The sequence below is a fragment of the Pantherophis guttatus genome, chromosome 4 (genome assembly GCF_059756535.1).
Source record: "Pantherophis guttatus breed Tessera chromosome 4, ASM5975653v1, whole genome shotgun sequence".
Classification (NCBI taxonomy): domain Eukaryota; kingdom Metazoa; phylum Chordata; class Lepidosauria; order Squamata; family Colubridae; genus Pantherophis; species Pantherophis guttatus.
This window is the reverse complement of record NC_142066.1, coordinates 14,643,124-14,665,447: the sequence shown is the minus strand read 5'-3', so window position 1 is coordinate 14,665,447 and position 22,324 is coordinate 14,643,124. Positions and strand designations below refer to the sequence as shown.

General features: G+C 46.2%; 1 protein-coding gene across 4 annotated transcripts in view; it reads left to right on the top strand.

Annotated features, from left to right (window-relative positions):
• LOC117679689 (vigilin-like) overlaps window positions 1-22,324 on the top strand; it is a 113,016-nt gene that overhangs the window by 73,408 nt on the left and 17,284 nt on the right. For all 4 annotated transcript variants that reach the window (XM_087893838.1, XM_087893837.1, XM_087893841.1 and 1 more), the window contains exons 11-19: window positions 201-279; window positions 5,850-5,989; window positions 6,717-6,821; window positions 9,673-9,786; window positions 11,613-11,699; window positions 12,536-12,667; window positions 16,641-16,859; window positions 17,763-17,984; window positions 19,628-19,846. In XM_087893838.1, coding sequence (XP_087749964.1) covers window positions 201-279; window positions 5,850-5,989; window positions 6,717-6,821; window positions 9,673-9,786; window positions 11,613-11,699; window positions 12,536-12,667; window positions 16,641-16,859; window positions 17,763-17,984; window positions 19,628-19,846 — 1,317 coding nt within the window. The remainder of the gene's footprint in view (window positions 1-200; window positions 280-5,849; window positions 5,990-6,716; window positions 6,822-9,672; window positions 9,787-11,612; window positions 11,700-12,535; window positions 12,668-16,640; window positions 16,860-17,762; window positions 17,985-19,627; window positions 19,847-22,324) is intronic.

Here is a 22,324-nt window from a genome sequence, read left to right as displayed (position 1 = left end):
CATTAGCACAGGGCTCTCCAAACCTGGCAACCTTTTAAGACTTGTGGACTTCAACTCCCGTGGCTGGCTGGGGAATTCTGGGAGTTGAAGTCCACAAGTCTTTAGGGCGATTCCTGACGTCCAAGAATGAATCCTATTTGTCTGAGGCGCCATATTTGCCTTGCAAGTCTTGTGTCTCACCACCCCGTCCTCTTCTGCAGCTCAGACGGATGGACTACACCGAAGTGCTTATTGACCAGAGGTTTCATCGTCATCTGATTGGGAAAAACGGAGCCAACAGTAAGTCTAGAGAGCAATAAAAGAACCCTGAAGGATTTGATGTGGCTGGGGCAGGGTTAATTTTCCCGCCGATCACTGTAAGGTTGAAGCACACACACAACCACTAAATAACAACGAAATCTTTTCTGTTAACATTTTCCCAGGGTGTCCATGGAGAGTTTCAGTCATTCAGGTCATGGTTGCCCCAAAGGTTCTTTTTCAAAAGACAGCTGGACTTTGTTTTACCTTGAAGATGTTTCATATCTCATCCAGGAAGCTTCTTCGGTTCAGTTCAGAACTGAAGAAGCTTCTTGGATGAGAAGTGAAACTTCTTCAAGGAAAAATAAAGTCCAGTTGGACTTTTGGAAAAGCACCTTATGTCAACTCACAAAGCATCCCTGGCCTGCTCTCGAGTTGCCATTGGCAAGAGGGATGGGAAAACAGCGAGGCAGCATGGCAGCCAAAAACAAAAGCACATTCCAGACATATCTCTCTCAAGGCTGTCTCCCAGAGTTACCCACAGCGGCCAGAGGAGAGTGATCTCTACAACCCGCGAAGTTGCTCCGTTGGTGAATGTGACTGATGACACACCCTGGGGGGAGGGAGGAAACAGGGTCAAGTCTGGGCCGTAAATTATGTGGGGTCAGAGTTTGCTCCACTTGGAACGTGCCGACATGAAGCTCCTCATAAATAACTGGCTTTCTTTTGAAGCTTGGCTCAAGGCTCATGACTTAATTTAATTAGGGCATCCGTCGGAACCCTGACACCTTTGGGATTTCCCAGAGTGACCAGTAGGTGACGGAAGCCGAGTTCTCTCTTTTTCTGCCTCCTAAAGAGATTTTTTTAAAAAAATTTGATTTATATGCCAGCCTTCTCCGGGGACTCAGGCGTCTTACAATGCGTTAAGCAATAGCCTTCATACTTTTGTATATTTTTACAAAGTCATCTTATTGCCCCCACAAACTGGGTCCTCAATTTACCTACCTTAGAAAGGATGGAAGGCTGAGTCAACCTTGAGCCTGGCAAGATTCGAACTTACTAATTGCAGACAGCTGGAGTTAAATTACAATGCATTAGTCTGCTGAGCTAACCAGGCTCAGATTAACCAAACAGCCCTTTTCCTCTTCCATATTGAGTGTTAATCTTTTTCAGTGGTGACCCAGATTCTCATCTGTGTGACTTGGCTCAGGGCTATAGGTAGGATTTTTGCTTCTCCCTTTTTATTTTTCTCATCAACCTGCCAAATTAGTTGATCTTGCTCCAACTCTGCACCGTAGGTTATCTTGACAGATTAGCTCGAGGGTCTTCAGGGGCTCCCAGGAAACTTAGACGGAGGTGGCCCACATTTTTTTTTAAAAGATCTGATCAATTCTCACAGAAAATGATCTCTTGGCTTTTGTTCCCTTTCTGACAGTTTTAAAGCTCCCTCTGATGCATTACCTTAACATTTTAACTACTCAAAAGGGGTAGAGGTAGTTGTTCTGACCCAGCTACCAAACACAACAAACCCTCTGTAGTTAAATCAATTATTCTTTTATTAGGAGCGCCAGCAGCCTCGGCAAAAAGTCTCTCTCTCACATACAGCAGGCTAACAAGTCTATCCAGCAGGAGAGATGAATAGTTGTCTGCCACATCTATTCATCTCCGCCCCCTGCCTTTTATCCCCAGAGCTAGGGTGGGGCTTCTCTAGCAGCGGTAGCTCTTCTGTCCCAAGGATCAGCCCACGGATTTCCACTGCTCTCCTCTCCTCTGCCTTCTGTGCACCCGCACATCAGGCACAGGATTCAGCTGTTCCTCCTCTTCCTCATCAGCCACCTCCAGATCTGGGGCAGTTGACTCTCCAGCTGAGGGCTGATGGAGGGCCCAGGCTCCGCCTCTGTCTCTCTCTCTCTGCCAGCTCCATTCCCTCTTCCCCCTCGGAGCTCTCAGGTTGCCTTGATGCTGGCCCTGACTCCACGCCGCCTCCTCCTCTGATTCGGCTGCTGGAGGGGACAGTGGCCGATAGGAAGGGGTGAAATCTAAAATTTGTTACTACCCGTTCTGTGGGCGTGGCTTGGTGGTGGTGGGGGTAATATGACTGGGTGGGTGTGGCCAACTTTTTTTTTTTTACTTTTAAAAGCATTTTTTCTACAACCTTAAGCAGTTGCAGAAAAAAATGCTATTATTATTATTATTATTATTTATTGGTTAATCTTTAGTGAGATTCACAGCCTTTGAGGCTGGTTAATAGCTCAGCAGCTCGAGTCCTAACCAAGGACCTAGGAACTGTTAAGGTATCGTCGGAGGATGTAAGCTGTTCCGAGTAAGGTGGTTTTTTGTAGAGTCAAAATGTTCAAGTCCGGCAAATTTAGGATTTCTAAATAGCGGGGTAGCCCTTTGGGTATTGCTCCGAGGGCTCCAATTACAATCGGGACAACACATGATTTCTTTTTCCACAGTCGCTCAACTTCAATTTGTAAGTCCCGGTACTTTGTGATTTTTTCTTGCTGCTTATCTTCAATTCGTGCATCACCAGGTATTGCAATGTCAATGAACCATACTTTTTTCTTTTCAACTATTGTTATTATTATTATTATTATTATTTATTGAATTTCTATACCGCCCTTCTCCCAAAGGACTCAGGGCGGTGAACAGAATAAGATTTCATATACATATAATAATTTTTTTTTAGGAGCCTCTGGCGATCAGGCAAGTCAGCTGGGGTCGCCAGGGGCTTTTAAAGGCATTTTTTTTCCTACAGCCTCTTCGGCTGAAGAGGTTGCAGAAAAAAATGCTTTTAGAAGCCACTGATGATCAGGCAAGTCAGCTGGGATCGCCAGAGGCTTTTAAAGGCATTTTTTTTCCTACAGCCTCTTCGGCCGAAGGGGTTGCAGAAAAAAATGCTTTGAAAAGCCTCTGACGATCCCAGCTGAGCTGCGCGATCATCAGAGGCTATTTTTTTTACTTTAAAAAGCATTTTTTCAGCCGAAGAGGTTGTAGAAAAAATGCTTTTAAAAGTTAAAAAAACAGCCTCTGATGATCACGCGGCTCAGCTGGGCATGAGGGGGGGGGTGCAGGGATTTTTGCTACCGGTTCTCCAAACCACCCGCCACCATCGCTACCGGATCGGGTGATCCGATCTAAACCGGGAGCATTTCATCCCTGCTGATAGGCCACAACAGTAGTCTTCTACTTACAACAGTTCATTCAGTGACCGTTGGAAGTACAATGGCACTGACGACTGTTTTTCACACTTAAGACTGTTGCAGCATCCCCATGGTCATGTGATCAGAATTCAAATGCTTGGCAACTGGCATGTATTTATGATGGTTGCAGTGTCCCGGGCTTCTGTGATCACCTTTTGTGACTTTCTGATAAGCAAAGCCAATGGAGAAGTCAGATTCGCTTAACAACCATGTTACTAACGTAACAACTGTGCAGTGATTCACCTGACAACTGTGGCAAGAAAGGTCATAAAATGGGGCAAAACTGACTTCATAGCTACCCTGTTTTTCCCCAAAATAAGACATCCCCTGATAATAAGCCCAATCGGGCTTTTGAGCGCATGGCAATAAGGCCAAGCGCTTATTTCAGGGTTCAAAAAAATATAAGACAGTGTTCTGTCCCCGTACCACGCACACACCCAACCAGCCAGCCGAGGGTTAAATAAATTCTTCAAACACTCAACGTCAGTGATAAGGAACTTGGCAGCAACTCTGTGGCTGCCTGCCAAGAACTTTTACTCCGATAACACAGACAAAAATACACACAGTTTGAATAGTCCAGTTTGTAATTAAATCCGCAGCAATTAGGCGTTATGTCCGAAGGTGCAAAGTGCCTCGCCAGAGATTAGCTTTGTTCGTCACAGAGTCCGAATGGCTACCACACTCCCTTTTATAGCCTGTGGGGTGTGGTCCAGTGACTCAGCTTAATCTCTGGCATGCCTCCTTTTCTGCTGCGCACGCTTGTCTCTCCGACGCTGGCGTGGGTCCAACCACAATGTTTCTTCGTCACTATCCGACGGCTCGGAAACACCTGGCTCCTGGCCAATCTCTTCTCCTTCGGGAGACACCTGAGGCATTGCCAGAGAGGAGGGTCCTGGAGAGGGAGGCCTGGCCGTCTCCTCTCCTTCATGTTCGGAGCCTTCTTCCTCCGATAAGATAGGCTCGGAGGACGGAGCCACAACAGACAGGGTCTTATTTTCGGGGAAACATGGTATCTTGCTTAGCAACAGAAAGTTTTGGGCTCAGTTGTGGTCGTAAGTCGAGGACTAACTGTATAATAAAACGATTAGCCTTTAAGGAGCCATGGACCGCATGTTGGTTTTCGTTATGGAGGCAGGGAAAACGAATTACATCCTTGCCTTGCGTATTTTCTAAAATCTAGCTCCCTTGCTTAGCAACAGAAAACTGGGCTCAGTTTTGGTCGTGAGTTGAGGTGTACCTGTACTTATTTCTTCCTCAACTCTAATTGTAAAATATTTGTTGGTTTTATTCACAGGAGGGTGGGGGGACCGGGACGGGGACGGGACACCAATTCATTTTTTTAGTTTTAGGGGATCACAGCCAAGTTAGAGAATTCCTAATTAACGAACCCCGAAGGGAGTGTTTTGTTATCAAAATAAAAGGCTGGTCCCTAATTGGAACATGTGACTCGTTCCATGAGAGGCAGGGATGGAACCAGAGGTGGGCGGCACATGAATTAACAACCGGTTCGTCCTGCCTACATGCATGTGTGCAGCTTAAAAATGCGGTTAAATAGGACGGCACAGAGCTGGGGTGGGTTGGCCTGCAAATCACAACTACTGAACCGGTCCGAACCGGCAGCAGCCCACCACTGGATGAAACTTATTTTAACTATGCAGGGCTGCGCGGGAAAATTTTAAGAGTTGGTTTTACTTTCTTCTGTGCCAAAGTGATGAACTCAATAAAGTTTTGCTTTTGGGATTTTAAAGTTCTGTGAAGATGCCTGCTGTCGAGCCCGACATCAGCTCGACATAGGCAGATCAGAAGAGCCGAGACCTGCTTTGATTGGGTCTGTTAATCGGAGGGTGGCCATTGAATCTGAAACTTGCGCTCCTCCGGTCTGGTTTTTTGGATTTTCACCATCACGCTTTGCTGGAGGGGAAGGGAAGATAGCTGCCCTGCCCTCCCCAGAGAGAAGAGAACTTTCCTCTAATGCAGGGGTGTCAAACTTGATTTCATTGAGGGCCTCATCAGGGTTGTGTTTGACCTCAGGGGGCAAGGTGGGTGTGGCCAGAGTGGAAGTGATCTGCTCGATGCCACTGTCAGGGGTGCCTGTGGCGGCTCGAGCACTCTGCCAGCAAAAAACGGGCTCCCGAGCTCCGTTTCCTGCTCCAACGGCCTCCTACAACCTTCTGCCATTTCTGTTTTCGCTGGCAAAGGGTTGCGGGAAACCATCGCAGCCAGAAATGGAGCTTGGGAGCCCCTTTTCACTGGCAGAGCCATTGCGGGCCAGTCCCTCACTGTTTCCAGAGTAACCCCACGGGCCAGATCTAAGCATCCTCACAGGCCAGATCTAACCCGCGAGCTTTGAGTTTGACACCCCTGCTCTAACGGCTCTCTTTTCTGTGCTTTCCCCCCCCCCTCCAGTCAACCGCATTAAGGAACAGTACAAAGTCTCAGTCCGCATTCCTCCCGACAGCGAGAAGAGCAACCTGATCCGGATTGAGGGAGACCCTCAAGGAGTTCAGCTGGCTCGTAAGGAGCTCCTGGAAATGGCAGCCCGGATGGTAAGGAGAGGTGGCATCTTGGCCTGTTCTGACCTAGGCTTCCCAAGAGCATGAAGCAGACTCCTTGTCTCGACAAAAACTCCTTTTTATTAAGTTATTGTGAATTCCTCTCATTCACATCCAGCAAAATCTTTCAAGGGAGAATTTACAGTCACAGACTTTATCTGGCTTGGAGAGCTGCCAGGCCGGTATCTTCAAAACTTGCAAGAAATCTCTGAGAGTCATGAGCCAATTAAGCGAACTAATTGTCTCCTGCAAACTCCACTCCCCTTTCGCTCCTCTTTTATTGCCTCTGGGAGGGGCCATTCATCGTCCACCTGTGGCCTTACTCCCAAGTCGACCCTTGTTCTTTAGCTGTTCCCTTTGTTTGGCAACTCTGCGCATGCGCACACTGGGAACAGGCTCCAGCTGTTCGTCTGCCTCACTGATGTCTGACTCCGAAGGCAGCTGTTAACGCATCTAGCTCTGGCCCCCTCTCTGCCTCTGACGCAGAGCCCTCGCCCGAGCCTTCCCCAGACTCCAGGACTGGCCCATGTTCCTCCCCAACCTCCTCACTGTCCGAATCTGCTGCCAGCTCTGCTGGCCGCTGGCGGGCCACAACATGGCCCGCCTCAAGCCTCCCTCTCTCTCTGCCTATTGGCTGGAAGTCCTCAGGGAAGGGATATAAACAAATGGCCGGTTTGGGATCGGGGTGCAACGCCTTCCCTGAATGATGGTTTTCTCCTAGGAAAATGAACGCACCAAGGACCTGATCATCGAACAGCGCTTTCACCGGACAATCATTGGGCAGAAGGGCGAGAAAATCAAGGAGGTTCGGGACAAGTTTCCAGAAGTAAGGAATTCCCTAGAAGCACGTTCTTGTCCTTTTGCAAAAAAAAAAAAGGATTTCCAGATTTCTGGCAAAATGCAACACTTCGGTTTGGGGTTCCCAAGTAGGCTTAGTGATTATATTATATTATATTATATTATATTATATTATATTATATTATATTATATTATATTATATTATATTATATTATAATATTATATTATATTATATTATATTATATTATATTATATTACATTACATTACATTACATTACATTACATTACATTACTATATTATATTATATTATATTATATTATTATATTATAATATTATATTATATTATATTATATTTTTTTATTTTATTATTTTATTTTATTTTATTGAATTTATATTGCCGCCTATTCGCCCATGGCGACTCAAGGCAGCTTACAGACTATAAGACCACATTTAAAACAATAAAAACTAACGAATCAAATAAATTAATACAGTACAATATAACAAAATCACCCCCCACCCCAGTGACAGATCACAGGAGCCATTTAATGGGCGCCATCCAGGGATGCTATTCAGCGGGTTCTGACAGGTTCTGCAGAACCGGTAGCGGAAATTTTGAGTAGTTCGGAGAACCGGCAAATACCACCTCTGGCTGGCCCCAGAGTGGGGTGGGAATGGAGATTTTGCAGTATCCTTCCCCCAGGAGCAGGGAGGGAATGGGGATTTTGCAGTATCCTTCCCCTGCCACGCCCACCAAGCCACACCATGCCTTCCAAGCCATGCCCACAGTAATAAATAAGTAATAATAAGTAATAACAGTAATAATAAGGTAGTAAAAAAATTTGAACACCACTAGTGGCTTCCTCCCACTCTGGGTTCCCCAGGCCCGCTGGTAGAACCAGGTCGTCAGCGCCTTCTGGAAGAGTATTAGAGTGGGGGCCATTCTAATCTCCAGGGGAATGATGTTCCAGAGAGAGGGAGCCACTGCGGAGAAGGCCCTTCTTCTTGGTCCCACCAGGTTGTATCTCCCTCAGGGATGGGACCCGCAACATTCCCTGCCTCCCCGCTCTAGCGGGACACGTAGATGTGACTGGCAAGAGACGGTCCCTCAGATAACCTGGTCCCAAGCCAAATTAGATTTCAATTTGTTGCTTTTATAGTTCATCTTTCTTCAGGGACGCTGAAGAAGTGTCAGGTTGGAAACAACCAAAGTCACTCATGAAAAGTTTTCAGTCATCCTATTTATTGAGTTTTACCTCTATTACAAGAATCTCTCGAGGCTGCTTGCCTTCTCTGGGAACACCCCAATAAGGTTTCCTGGATCTTGGGAAGAGGGGCAGTCAGGCTTATGCTTTTTGCAACGACACAGGGAATCAAGGCTAGTTCCCTGCTTGACCCCTCCTTCAAGCCTGGCTTCCCAACAAGAAGGCATGCATGCAAGTCTCTCCCCTCATTTCATTCCCATAGCAATAGCCCTTTGAGATTATTATAGAGCCGTGATGGTGAACCTATGGCATGTGTGCCAGAGGTGGTATGCAGAGCCCTCTCTGTGGGCACTCGCGGGCACCGGAGCACCAGAAAACGGCCTGAAAATAGCCTGAAAAACGGCAAAAAAACCAGGCCGTTTTTCGGGCCTTTTTCAGGCTGTTTTTCAGGTCGTTTTTTGGGCTGTTTTTTGGGCCTTTTTCCGGGCTTTTTTCTGGGCATTTTCTGGGTCATTTTCAGGCCGTTTTTCCGGGCCATTTTCAGGCAGTTTTTCAGGCCACTTTCGGCCGCTTTCAGGATATTTTGGGGGCGTTTTTCAGGCCGAAAACAGCCGGAAAACGGCCCAAAGAACGGCCTGAAAACAGCCCAAAAAATGGCCCGGAAACAGGCCAAAAACCGCATGTATTTGCTGGCCAATTAATCTTCAGGTTTCCTATATAAAGTGTTTTTCTGTCGAAGCACCTAGCACTCATTTGAACGTAACTTGTCAACTTTTACAGGCTGTTTTTGTTTCTTTTAAATGTAATCAGCCGATTTGAAAACTTGCCATGGGGACAAGTGGGATGCGGGGGAAGGTATAAATTAAATTAATAAGACCTTTTTGAAAGTGTGTTGGCCATACTCGAGTGAAATATTATAAATGACGGGATGAGTAATAGACACTATGAATAGCTTCACTGCTACTTACAGGAAAAAGACTTCAAGCCAAAAAAAATGGTTCAGGTGAATGTAAATTTGGCTAGGTTTTTCTATCACTCACATCCTTGCCAGGTCTCTGCTGTGCATAAACAAAGTATTTACATAATACTTTGTTTATATGTGTGTCTGTGCATGTATGTGTGTGTGTGTGTGGATAGATAGATAGATGGATGGATGGATGGATGATAGATAGATAGATAGATAGATAGATAGATAGATAGATAGACAGACAGACAGACAGACAGACAGACAGACAGACATTTACAGATGGATGGATATATAATAGAAACACTGTTTGATTGATTGATTGATTGATTGATAGACAGACAGATACAGAGATATACACAGATAGATATATAGATATATACAGATGGATGGATATATGATAGATACACTGAATGACAGAGATAGATAGATAGATAGATAGATAGATAGATAGATAGATAGATAGATAGATATACAGATATACACAGATTTATACAGATGGATGGATATATGATAGATACACTGTATGATAGAGATAGATAGACAGACAGACAGACAGATAGATGTACACAGATATATATACAGATAGATGGATGGATATATGATTGATATACTGTAAGATAGATATAAAGATGGATGGATGGATGGATATAGATAGGGCTCACCTCTCTTTCTTTTCAAACTTCACATGTTCAACCCTTCCACCCTACAGGTAATCATCAATTTCCCCGACCCTTCACAGAAGAGCGACATTGTACAGTTACGTGGGCCCAAAAACGAGGTGGAGAAATGCGCGAAGTACCTGCAAAAAGTCATTGCAGAGTTGGTGAGTCTATTTGGCTGAGCTTTCAGAAAATCCTTTCAGAGTCCTTTATGCCATTGGGGGTAAAAATAAAAAAAGAAAGAGAGAGAGAGAGAGAGAGAGAGAGAGAGAGAGAGAGAGAGAGAGAGAGAGAGAGGCTTCCTCTCCTTTTCAGTTACTGAGGTGTAGAGAGGAGATCCCCTTTGATCTCTTTTTGGAGAGCTGCTGCTCTGCAATTCTGCTCTGTGTGGTTGAGCTACCACAGCACACATTCCTTGCGATGGTTAGGACAGTAGTGAGGAATGGCAATATGTATCAGGCAGGGGTGAAATTCAGCCGGTTCTAGCCGGCTTGGGCAAACCGGTAGCAGCGGCTGCAGGAGACTCCGCCCGCCCACGCGGACATCATGACGTCCCTTTTTTGCGACAATTTTCAGCCTCTGCACATGCACAGAAGCCTTTGCGCATGGACGGCACGTGCACATTTGCGAACCGGTAGGGAAGGTAAGTGAATTTCACCCCTGGTATTCAGGTGTGAAAAAGCAAGTCCACACTTGAAGGTCCAATTCAACTGATTTTTTGCGTAAAAGCCCTTGCACAGCAATCTTCTCAACTAATGGACAGCACCTGCTTGGAGTTGGATATGGATCAACAGCATTCAAAGGGGGTTAAACTTAATCCGCTTGTGGCTATGTAGGGATTCTAGGCTGATTCCTCTTTTGACTCCGCCCCCAGGGTCTGCCACTCCTTCTCCTACAATACCAGGAGACATGTAGTGCTGAACAGGGGGTGGGTTCTACTTTACTACTTTACTACCGGTTCACATTGTGCCCGCGCGCGCGCTCCCTTCTCCGCATGCGTAGATCTCCTATGATCTCCTATGATGACATCTGGCTCAATGGGCGGAGCCTCCTGGCGGTTTTACTACCGGTTCTTACGAACCAGTCCGAACCGGGGGCAATTCACCACTGGTGCTGAAGCTCTCTTCCTGTGATGTTAGGTGGCTACCATGCCTCCACACCCGTGATGGTGAACCTATGGCAGGCATGCCAGAGGTGGCACGTGGCGCCCTCTCTGCTGGCACACGTGCCGTCGTCCCAGGTCAGATCTTCGTGGCGTTTCTTTCGTGGCCTTCTGTTTCCCTGCAAACGACGAAACAGAAGCTCACGAAAGAAAATGATTTGACTTCTTGCTGCGCTGCCGGTGTTGGGATGCCCCACCTCCCACCGGCCAGGCTGGTTTTCAGGTCTCTGTTGCGCATGTGAGTATGTCCGTGCATGCACATGTATGTCTGCGTATGTTTGCACACGTCAGCACACATTCATGCATGCACACGTTCTCACGCGCGCACCTTTCAGTTTGGGCATGCGTACACGAGCCATTTGGGCACTCTGTGTCTAAAAGGTTCACTAACCTTTTAGAAAAGATGGCTAAACTTTTCCCGACTGAGTGCCTAAAGCGCACGCCCGAATCCCCAAAATGTAATGCATGTGTCCCCTGCACATGCGCCCCCACAAGCGTCCCCCGCATGCTTCCCCCGTACGCAACTTGCCTTCCCGTATGCGGGCGCAGCCCCCCACGCATGCACAGTAGAGACCCGAAGACCAGCTGGCCGGCGGAAGGCACGCGTGCATGCATGGCAGAGCTGAACTGGGGTGACGGCTCACGTGCCCACAGAGAGGGCGTTGCGTGTGCCACCTCTTGACACGCGTGCCATAGGTTCGCCATCACAGCCATAGAGTCTTGAGCAAGTCAGAGGCTGGGCTACAAGGCCAGCTATATTAATAGAGGTGAGTAGAGCAGGAAGTGAGATCTTCTCTGGCTTAACTCCCTTCCTTTTCTGTGCCTTAGATCGAAAACAGTTTTTCCATCCCAGTTCCCATTTTCAAGCAGTTCCACAAGAACATCATTGGGAAAGGAGGAGCCAATATCAAAAAGGTAAAAGGGGGGGGGCTCTCTCCACCTCACACATTACACTCTTGTCTTCCGTGGGCATGTATGTGCACATGTTGGTACATATCTCTCTTTATGGAAAGGGTCAGTGGGTCAAGTATTTAAGCCTAAGTATGTAAATCTAGGTAAAGGTTTATATAGGGACACGGTGGCTCAGTGGCTAAGACGCTGATCTTGTCAATCGAAAGGTCAGCAGTTCAGCAGTTCGAATCCCTAGTGCCAGGTAACGGGGTGAGCTCCCGTTACTTGTCTGAGCTTCTGCCAACCCATCAGTTCGAAAGCAGGTAAAAAATGCAAGTAAAAAAAATAGGGACCACCTTTGGTGGGAAGGTAACTGCGTTCCGTGCGCCTTTGGCATTGAGTCATGCCGGCCACATGACTTGACCACGGAGATGTCTTTGGACAGCTCTGGCTCTTCGGCTTTGAAACGGAGATGAGCACCGCCCCCTAGAGTCGGGAATGACTAGCACATATGTGCGAGGGGAACCTTTACCTTTATGTAAATCTAGAACTTTATACTGCAGTTTTATACCCATTAGAGTACTCATATGTCACATTGGATTCCAAAACTGCTGTGATTCCCACGTAGACGGACCCTCGGCCCTTGGAATTAGAGATTTTGAGATTCTCCCCATATTTGGGGCTCTAAATAGGGGAGGTCAACACCCATTGAGAATATGTGATCCAAGTAGGTTCCTGACACAGTCCTATCACCTTGGAGGATCCCATCATCCACCCATCATCTCTGAGGTTCCTTGTAGAGCTCATGAGGGTAGTCTAGCCTCGAGGCTCTGGGGTTTGATGTTGTCTCTTCACAATAGATTCGAGAGGAAACCAATACCAAGATTGACCTCCCTACAGAAAACAGCAATTCCGAAGTGATCCTGATAACTGGGAAGAAGGCCAATTGTGAAGATGCTCGGGACCGTATCTTGGCCATCCAGAGAGAGCTGGTGGGTGTGTGAACCATTTTCCTCCTCCTTCTCCTCTTCCTCGTCCTCCTCAACACTCTGAATGTGCTACCCCAACTCACCCACACGTCAGGGTCAGAGGTGGGCTTCACATACTGTAGCAACTGGTTCGCCCGAATTTGTGGGTTCACCCAAAAAAGTTGGAAGGATTTGAATCTTTCCACCTTTTTTCCTGTTTTAGACCCAAGTGTTTTGTTTTATTTTTTTAGTAACACATTCTTGTTAGATTTAGACTAGACTAGACTAGGCTAAAGTAGACTAGACTAGACTGAAGTAGACTAGACTAGACTAGACTAGACTAGACTAGACTAGACTAGACTAGACTAGACTAGACTGAAGTAGAGTAGAGTAGACTAGACTAGACTGAAGTAGAGTAGACTAGACTGGACTGGACTGGACTGGACTAGACTAGACTAGACTGAAGTAGACTAGACTAGATTAGACTAGACTAGACTAGACTGAAGTAGAGTAGACTAGACTAGACTAGACTGAAGTAGAGTAGACTAGACTAGACTAGACTAGACTAGACTAGACTAGACTAGACTGAAGTAGAGTAGACTAGACTAGACTAGACTGAAGTAGACTAGACTAGACTAGACTAGACTAGACTAGACTAGACTAGACTGAAGTAGAGTAGAGTAGACTAGACTAGACTTGACTTGACTTGACTTGACTTGACTTGAAAGGGACCTTGGAGGTCTTCTAGTCCAACCTCCTGCTCAAGCAGGGAACCCTATCCCATTTCAGACAGATGGTTGTCCAATCTACTCTTAAAAACTCCAGTGTTGGAGCATTCACAATTTCTGGAGGCAAGTTGTTCCACTGATTAATTGTTCTAGTTATCAGGAAATGTCTCCTTAGTTCTAGGTTGCTTCTCTCCTTGATTAGTTTCCATCCATGGCTTCTTGTCTTGCCTTCAGGCATTTTGGAGAATAGCTTGGCTCCCTCTTCTTTGTGGCAACCCTTGAGATATTGGAACACTGCTATCACGTCTGTTAAGGATATAGTTGTGAGATAACCAGGACTGGTTATGAAGCAGAGCGTAGAGTTTTGCACACGGAAACGGTGCTGAGAGTAATAGTGAATAAACTGTATACAAACTGGTTTTTAAAGTAGTTTACTTATAGAGCAAAGCAAATTCATAGTCTTTTACCAATCCAAATCTTAGCCATGCATAATCAATCCAGAGATACAAAACTTCTTACCGGTTCGTAGAACAATACATGAATCATTCAGGAACAATATTAAAACAGTTCATAAAAGCAGTAATAAATAAACCATGATCAAATTGACCATGTAAAGAGATCAAAGATATTTACAACATAGCAGCCGGTAAAAATATGGTGTAATGTCCACACTGACCACAATCAAGCTCTCCTTAAATACAGTTGCTACAGAGCTCATCCAACCAGGATGCAGAATGACTCAACAATACTCTTAAAGCTATATTATACATATTCATACTATAAACATATAATGTTGGCTTATATCTTTCCTGGCCAACTAGTTAGGCGATGACCACTTCCTAACAATGTCTCCCTTAGTCCTTCTTTTCATGAGACTAGACATACTCAGTTCTCTATATGTTTTAGCCTCCAGTCCTCTAATCACCTCTGCGCTCTTTCTAGAATCTCCACATCTTTTTTACATCGTGGCGACTAAAACTGGATGCAGTATTCCAAGTGGGGGCCTTACCAAGGCCTTATAAAATGGTATTAACACTTCCCGTGATCTTGATTCTATCCCTCTGTTTATGCAGCCTAGAATTGGTGTTGGCTTTTTTGGCAGCTGCTGCACACTGCTGGCTCATATTTAAGTGATTGTCCACTAGGACTCCAAGATCCTTCTCACAAGTTACTACTATTGAGCGAGGTACCACTTATACCAGGAGTCAGCAACCTGCGGCTCTGGAGCCGCATGTGGCTCTTTCATCCCTCTGCTGCGGCTCCCTGTCGCCGCCACAATTTTGAGAGGAGCTTCCGGTTATGGGCAGGAAAAGCACGGCGCACCAGGAAGAGACTCTATGGCAAGGGGTGGGTTTTCCGGTCAGCTCCACAATTGATAGGGCTTTCAGTTAGGCCAGGTACAGGAAAAAGGATGCCGTGCTAGGAGGAGACTCTATGGTGGGAGAACCAAACTTCCGGTTGGCTCCAGAATTGAATGGGGGGGCTTCCGGTTAGGACCTTTGTGGCTGTTTAAGTGTTTGTTGCCGACCCCTGACCTATACTGTACCTGTGTATTTGGTTTTTCTTGCCTAAATGTAGAACCTTACTTTTTTCACTTTTACCTTCACCTTTTTTCACCTTCTCCTTTTCACCCTCACCTTTTAGTCTCTCACCAAAAGGTATCTTTCACCTGTTGGAATAAGGAACAGAAATCTGTGGGGGTCCTTGATGCTCTCCGAGCTTGGTGGTTTTCTCGCAGGTATTTCATTATCAAACCAGGTAACTTTGTCATAACACTGATAACGTTACCTAGCTTGGTAACGAAATGTCTCTTAAGAAAACCTCCAAGCTCAGAGAAGCACCAAAGATTTCACCGTTCAACCCTGAGCTACAAATATTCTCTCCTGGCAGAAGAGAAGTCAGACACAGTGAAGAGTGCGTAGCCCAGATTATTATTATTTTTTTTAAAAAAATAGTTTTTATTAAACATTTTTCACCTTGAAAAACAAAAAACAACAACTAAAACAGAAAAAACAAGACAAACATAACAATGTAGAGTAGTTTTACAGCTTTCCGTATCAGCATATATGTTCTGTTTTTATAATTCGCTCTTCTACATTGCCTTCCTATTGGTTATAACAACTATAATGATATAATAACAATTATAACAATACTAGTTACTCATATCTACCCTATACTTACATTATAATCAGTAATTTAAATTTAATAATGGTAACTTTGGTTAATATTTAATCAATACTAATTTAAAACTCCTATTTCTTGTTTTGGCTTCTGTTCTCTAGCCACTAATACATTCTATTCCAAACTTTATAATAATCTGATTCTTCTCTTTCTTTTAACTCCATGGTCATTCTGTCCATTTCTGCACACTCGAGTATCTTTCCGATTACTATTTCATCTGAGGGTGTATTAGTCTGTTTCCAATTTTGCGCGAAGGCAATCCTAGCAGCAGTTAGTACGTGCAGTGTTCTATATTGAAAACGTTTATCCATTTTCGGATCTAATATTCCTAGTAAAAACAGTTCCTGTTTCAGTTCTATCTTTTGTTCCATAATTTCTTCCAGCCATTTCTTGATTTTGCACCAGTATTTCCTTGTATTGGGACACGTCCACCACATAAGTGGTAAAATATAAAATTTGTTACTACCGGTTCTGTGGGCGTGGCTTGGTGGGGGGGTAATGTGACTGGGTGGGCGTGGCCAACTTTTTTTTTGTACTTTTTACTTTTAAAAGCATTTTAAAGTAGAAAAAAATGCTTTTAAAAGCCTCTGACGATCGGGCAACTCAGCTTGGGATCGTCAGAGCCTTTTAAAAGCATTTTTTTTACAACCACTTTGGCCGAAGAGGTTGTAAAAAAAATGCTTTAAAAAGCCTCTGACGATCCCAGCTGAGCCGCGCGATCATCAGAGGCTTTTTTTTTTTACTTTTAAAAGCATTTTTTCAGCTGAAGAGATTGTAGAAAAAAATGCTTTTAAAAGTTAAAAAAAAAGCCTCTGATGATCGCATGGCTCAGCTGGGCATCGGGGGGGGGGAGGGATTTTTGCTAGCGGTTCTCCAAACCACCCACCACCATCGCTACCAGATCGGGCGATCCAGTCTAAACCGCGAGCATTTCACCACTGCACCACATACGGTAAAACGTTCCTGACTCGTGACCGCATCTCCAACATTCGGGGGATACATTTGGAAACATTTTGGCCGGCGGAGACCAGATTATTTTATTTATTTTGAACTTGGATTTTTGTAGCTTTTTCTCTTCTCGCCCTCAGGCTAACATCAGGGAAGTGGATATCTCCATCCCAGCCAAACTGCACAATTCGCTGATCGGAGCCAAGGGACGGCTGGTGCGTTCGATCATGGAGGAATGCGGCGGGGTGCACATTCATTTCCCTTCCGAAGGCTCGGGCAGCGAGAAAGTCACCATCCGAGGCCCCGGTGAAGAGGTGGAAAGAGCGAAGCGCCAGTTGCTGCATCTCGCTGAGGAAAAGGTAGGCGGTTGATAGACGTCCATCCCCAATCTGGTGGTTTGCAGAGCAAATGAACAGATTAAGAGAGTTGGAAAGGACCTTGTAGGTCATCTAGTCCAGTGATGGCTAATTTTATGCCCTCGTCATGTTCCCCTCGCGCATGTGGTTACCCCCGTCCCCCCCTTGCAAACGCACGCGGCCTCCTCTCCACCCCTTGTTTTTGGCCTAGCAGGCTTCTCTGTAGCCACCTGGGCCCAAAAATGGACTGTGGGAGGGTGCTGCATCCCCCTGCCCCCCATTTTGGGCCTAGCTGGGCTCCGTGCAGCCTCCTGGGCCCAAAATCGGGCTGGGGGGGCACGCCCCCTGACCACCATTTTGGGTCTAGCAGGTCTCCTTGCAGCCTCCTGGGCCCAGGGGGGAGATGTAAAATTTGTTACTACCGGTTCTGTGGGCGTGGCTTGGTGGGGGGGGGGTAATGTGAATGGGTGGGCGTGGCCAACTTTTTTTTTTTTAACTTTTCAAAGCATTTTTTCTAATGCTTGTCATAAATCACAAGTGCTTGTACTCCTGCAAGGGATCTATGTCCAGCCCATCTTGCATGCATTTCTTATCTCCCGCTAATTTGCCTTGACCGTTAGTAGCTCAGATTCTTGTAGAGTGCTTAAGCTTGCAATAAATCTTGACACTCATTTGAACTGCCTGAATCTCCTGTTTTCCCTGGCGCTTGGCTAAATACATTCTAAGCACCCAAATTTTAATTGTGTGACCATGGGGATGGTGCCACGGTGTAAGAGTGAAGACCAGATATAAGTCACTTTTTTCAGTACCGTTCTAACTTCAAGATGGCGGAAGGTGAGGATCGCCTGTCCTACTTGAGGCCTTTTGGAGAGCTGATGCATGCCCATGTTTTCTTCCTCCATCTAGCAAATCAACAACCACTCGGCAGAACTGCACGCTAAGCCAGACTACCACAAGTTCCTGATTGGGCGTGGAGGTGCTAATATACGCAAAGTGAGGGACCACACTGGTGCCCGTATCATCTTCCCCACCCCCGAGGATAAGGACCAGGATATTATCACCATTGTGGGGAAGGAAGACGCAGTACGGCAGGCCCAGCAAGAACTGGAGAGTCTCATCCGTAACTTGGTATGGGTCGTACAGGTTTTGCAGGGGTCTCCATCTTTGTGTTCTGTCCCTGTCTCACACACACACACAAACAGACAGCCGGGGGTTAAATAAACTGGCAGACAACCAATTCTTCCGATAAGACGCTTGGCAGCAACCCAGTAGCTGCTTGCCAAGAACTTTTACTCAATAAACAAAATACCCACAGTCAAGAATTGTCCAGTTCGTAAAATAAATCCAAGGCCGATACTGTTGTTTCCAAAGATGCAATGTGACTCGATAGTAGTTAGTTTTGTCTGTCACAGAGTCTGAATGGCCACCTCACCCCCTTTTATACCCTGTGGGGTGTGGTCCAGTGACTCAGCCTAATCTCTGGCACGCCTTTTCTTCTGTTGCGCGCGCTTATCTCTGTGACGCTGCCGAGGATCCAGCCAAGACTCATTACCCTCATCACTGTCCACCTGTGGCTGCGTGGACGTGCTTGGCCCCGGCCCTATCTCTTGCCCTTCGGCGGACTCCGAAGGCATTGCCAGAGAGGAGGGTCCTGGAGAGGGAGGCCTTGCCAACTCCTCTACTTCACTCTCGGAGTCCTCTCCTGCCGATGACACAGGCTCAGGTAACGGAGCCACAACACTTCGGCAACTTTTAAGACTCATGGACTTCAGCTCCCAGATTTCCTCTGAGGAATTCATTGAGTGAATTCCTAGATTCCTAGAAATCCCTAGAGCTCATAGCACCATCACTATGACTTGGTTCATGCAGGTCGATCTTCTCTTAGCACGTTTCTCTTCTAGAAGGTGGGTTGGTAGAGATGGAGGACCAGCAAAAAAGATCTGTAGAGTTTGATCATCTCTACTTCAGAGGGGGGGAAGGATAATTATAACGGTCCTGCCTTAGGAAGGTTTTATATTTTTTTGCAATTCCTGCTTAAAAGAAACTGGTAGGAATTGATGGGTTAAGGGCTCCTCCTAGAAATTCTTGGATTTGAAGTCCACAAGTCTTCGAGTGATCAGGTTTGGAGACTTCTGAGCTATTGGATGGGGTTGGGGTGAGATGCTGGATCAAGAGTGGAAGCCCTGCATTCTTTCCAAGGGTGAGCTGCTGGGGGTTTGCAGGGGTTTGAAAGAATCTCTAGCTAAGATTGTGTGCAGTTCGGAGAACCCCCAAATCCCACTCCTGGCTGGGCCCCCCTGCCCCGCCCCTCCCAAGAGTTCCCACATGGCCCGTTTTGGATGCACGTAAGTGCAGGGCGCGTGCAGAGGCTCAGGGAGGGCGAAAAATGGGCCTCCAGAAGGCCTCCAGAACCTGGGGAGGCTGTTTTCGCCCCCCAGAGGCCCCACCGTGGTGCAGGAGGCCAACTAGGCCACGCCCACCATGGCCACGCCCACACAGCAACCGGGCAGAGAACCCCTTGCTAAAATTTTTGAAACCCACTCCTGATTCTTTCCACACAACCTTATTTCAGGAGTTGCAGTCACTGTTTTCATAGGGGTTGAAACCTCCCCTTATTCCTCATATAACAATATTGCCGCTCATGGTTTTACTGGGCCAAATATTCTCTTCCTAGACAGGATCGAACTGTGAAAAGTGGGGGAGAAACAACTTCTAAGAAGCACGAAAGCTTAGTGACTCCTTCTGTTCCCCACCCGCTACTTCCCCTCTAGGATAATGTCATTGAAGACTCGATGGTGGTGGATCCCAAGTACCACCGCCATTTTGTGGCCCGTCGGGGACACGTGCTGCGGGAGATTGCAGAAGAGTACGGTGGGGTCACTGTGAGTTTCCCCCGGACAGGTGTCCAGAGTGATCGTGTGACGCTCAAGGGAGCCAAGGATTGCGTGGAGGTAGCCAAGAAGCGCATCCTGGAGATCATCGGTGACCTGGTAGGTCATGCTCTTATCTCTGGATTGCGTTGGGCATTAAAAGTGACTCCCGGGTGGACCAGAGTGTGAGTCGTCTTACAAAAAGCACCTTTCCCATCCTTCTACTGTGAATCTGCTGGCAGAGAATGTCTCTCATGCTGTCCCAATTAATGAACAAATCCCTAGAGCTCACAGCATCTTAAGATAGAGAAGACAATCTGTATTGTCATTTTTTACCATGAGCACACTGGCATACATTAAAAATGAAATTCTGTTGCCCGCTCTCAAAGGAAAGTGTATATATACCCATGCACATACATAACACAAATATACACATGCTATATACATGCGCATGCACCAGAGGTGAGTTTCAGCAGGTTCTGACCAGTTCTGAAGAACCGGTAGCGGAAATTTTGAGTAGTTCGGAGAACTGATAGTAAAAATTCTGACTGGCTCCGCCCCCATCTATTCTCTGCCTCCCAAGTCCCAGCTGATTGGGAGGAAATGGGGATTTTGCAGTAACCTTCCCCTGGATTGGGGAGGGAATGGAGATTTTACAGTATCTGTCCCCAGCTACGCCCGCCAAGCCACACCCACAGAACCGGTTGTAAAAATTTTTGAAACTCACCACTGGTGTGCATGCACACACACATACTGTACTCTCTATGTATGTATGTGTGTGTGCATATATATACACACACACACACACGACACACATACATACATACAGTGCATGTGTGTGTGTATATATATATATATATACACATACACATACATACATACACATATATATGTATATATATATACATGTCGTGTATGTGTGTATATATATATGCACATACACATACATACATACACATACATATATATACACACATACATGACACATACATACATACATATATACATACATTGTATATGTTCTGTCCCCTGTCCTCACTCAGACAAATGCAATATCGAACACACCTGCCAATAATGTATTGTATAAACAGACCAGAATTCCTGGCAGATGAGAGTTCTGGCAGCTACTTGTAAAACACCTGCCAAATCCAATTAGCACTCCCAAAAAGCAGGAGAGGCCTTATCTGCAGTCCGTTTCCAGAGCGACAAATTATCCACAAGAGTTTAGTCCAAAATATATCTGAGTCGAACTGCAGGATTCACAATGTGACTCTTTAGAGTTTAAACGTTTGTCCGTCACAAAGCCTGCCGAGCAATCACGCCCCCTTTTATCCCTTGTGGGGCGTGGTTCAGTGACTCAGCTCAATCCATGGTCCTCCCACGCCTCTTCCTTTGCTGCGCACGCTTCTCCCTCCGACGCTGTCTGGGATCAAGCCAGGATTCATCATCCTCGCTCCCTATCAATTGGTGCTCCAATATGCCTTCCTCCCAGGCTGTTCCTCCTGGCCTTCGGATGGAACCTGAGGCATTGCCAGAGAGGAAGGTCCTGGAAAGGGAGGCCTTGCCAGTTCCTCCCCCTCACCTTCTGAGTCCTCTTCCTCCAAGAGGACAGGCTCGGGAGTTGGAGTCACAACAGTATATGTTTGTATGTATGTACACACACACATATACACAGTGTATGTATGTGCGTGTCATCTTTGTGTGTACATACAAAGAGTATATATGTGGGTATGGGTGTGCGTGCGCGCATGTGTATAGCATGTGTATATTTGTGTTATGTATATGCATGGCTATATATACACTTTTGAGAGCGGGCAACAGAATTTCATACACACACCGTCCATTTTTAATACATAGCAGAAAGAGGAAACTTGAGAGTTTACAAGGTTGACACTACATGGAACAAAGCTGCGATGGAATCTAGAAGTTCTGCTTCGGATACCACGAAGCCTCTTCCCAGAAGGTAACAAGGAAAACAGGTCATGGAGAGGCTGTGTAGCATCCCAGACAATCCTGCGGACCCTGCTTAAGCATCACTGACATGCTATGTCCAAGATAGAAGGGAGTGAACTACCAATCATCTTTTCTGCCGTCCTCACCACTCTCTGCATCACTTTCCTGTCTGAAGCAGTACTGCTTCCAAACCAGACAGTAATGCAATATGACAGGATGCTCTCGATCCTCCCTCTATAGAAAGTGGTAAGGACAGGAGAAGGAAGATGAACTTTTCTCATGCGACGGAGCACAACTAAAGAGCCAGTTTGGTGTAGTGGTTGAGATGCTGGCTTAGAAACCAGGAGACAATGAGTTCTAGTCCCGCCTTAGGCATGAAAGCTAGCTGGGTGACTTTGGATCAATCACCAGGAAACTGCATTCTAGTCCCACCTCAGACATGAAAGCCAGGTAAATGGCATTGGGCCGATCACCAGGAGATAGGGAGTTCTAGTCTCGCCTTAGGCATGAAAGCCAGCTGGGTGACTGGACCATTCACTCTCTCGCAGCCCAACTCATCTCACAAGGTGGCTGTTGTGGGGGGGAAATAGGAGGAGTAAGACGTATTACAGATAGTTCTCAACTTATGACCACGATTGAGCCCAA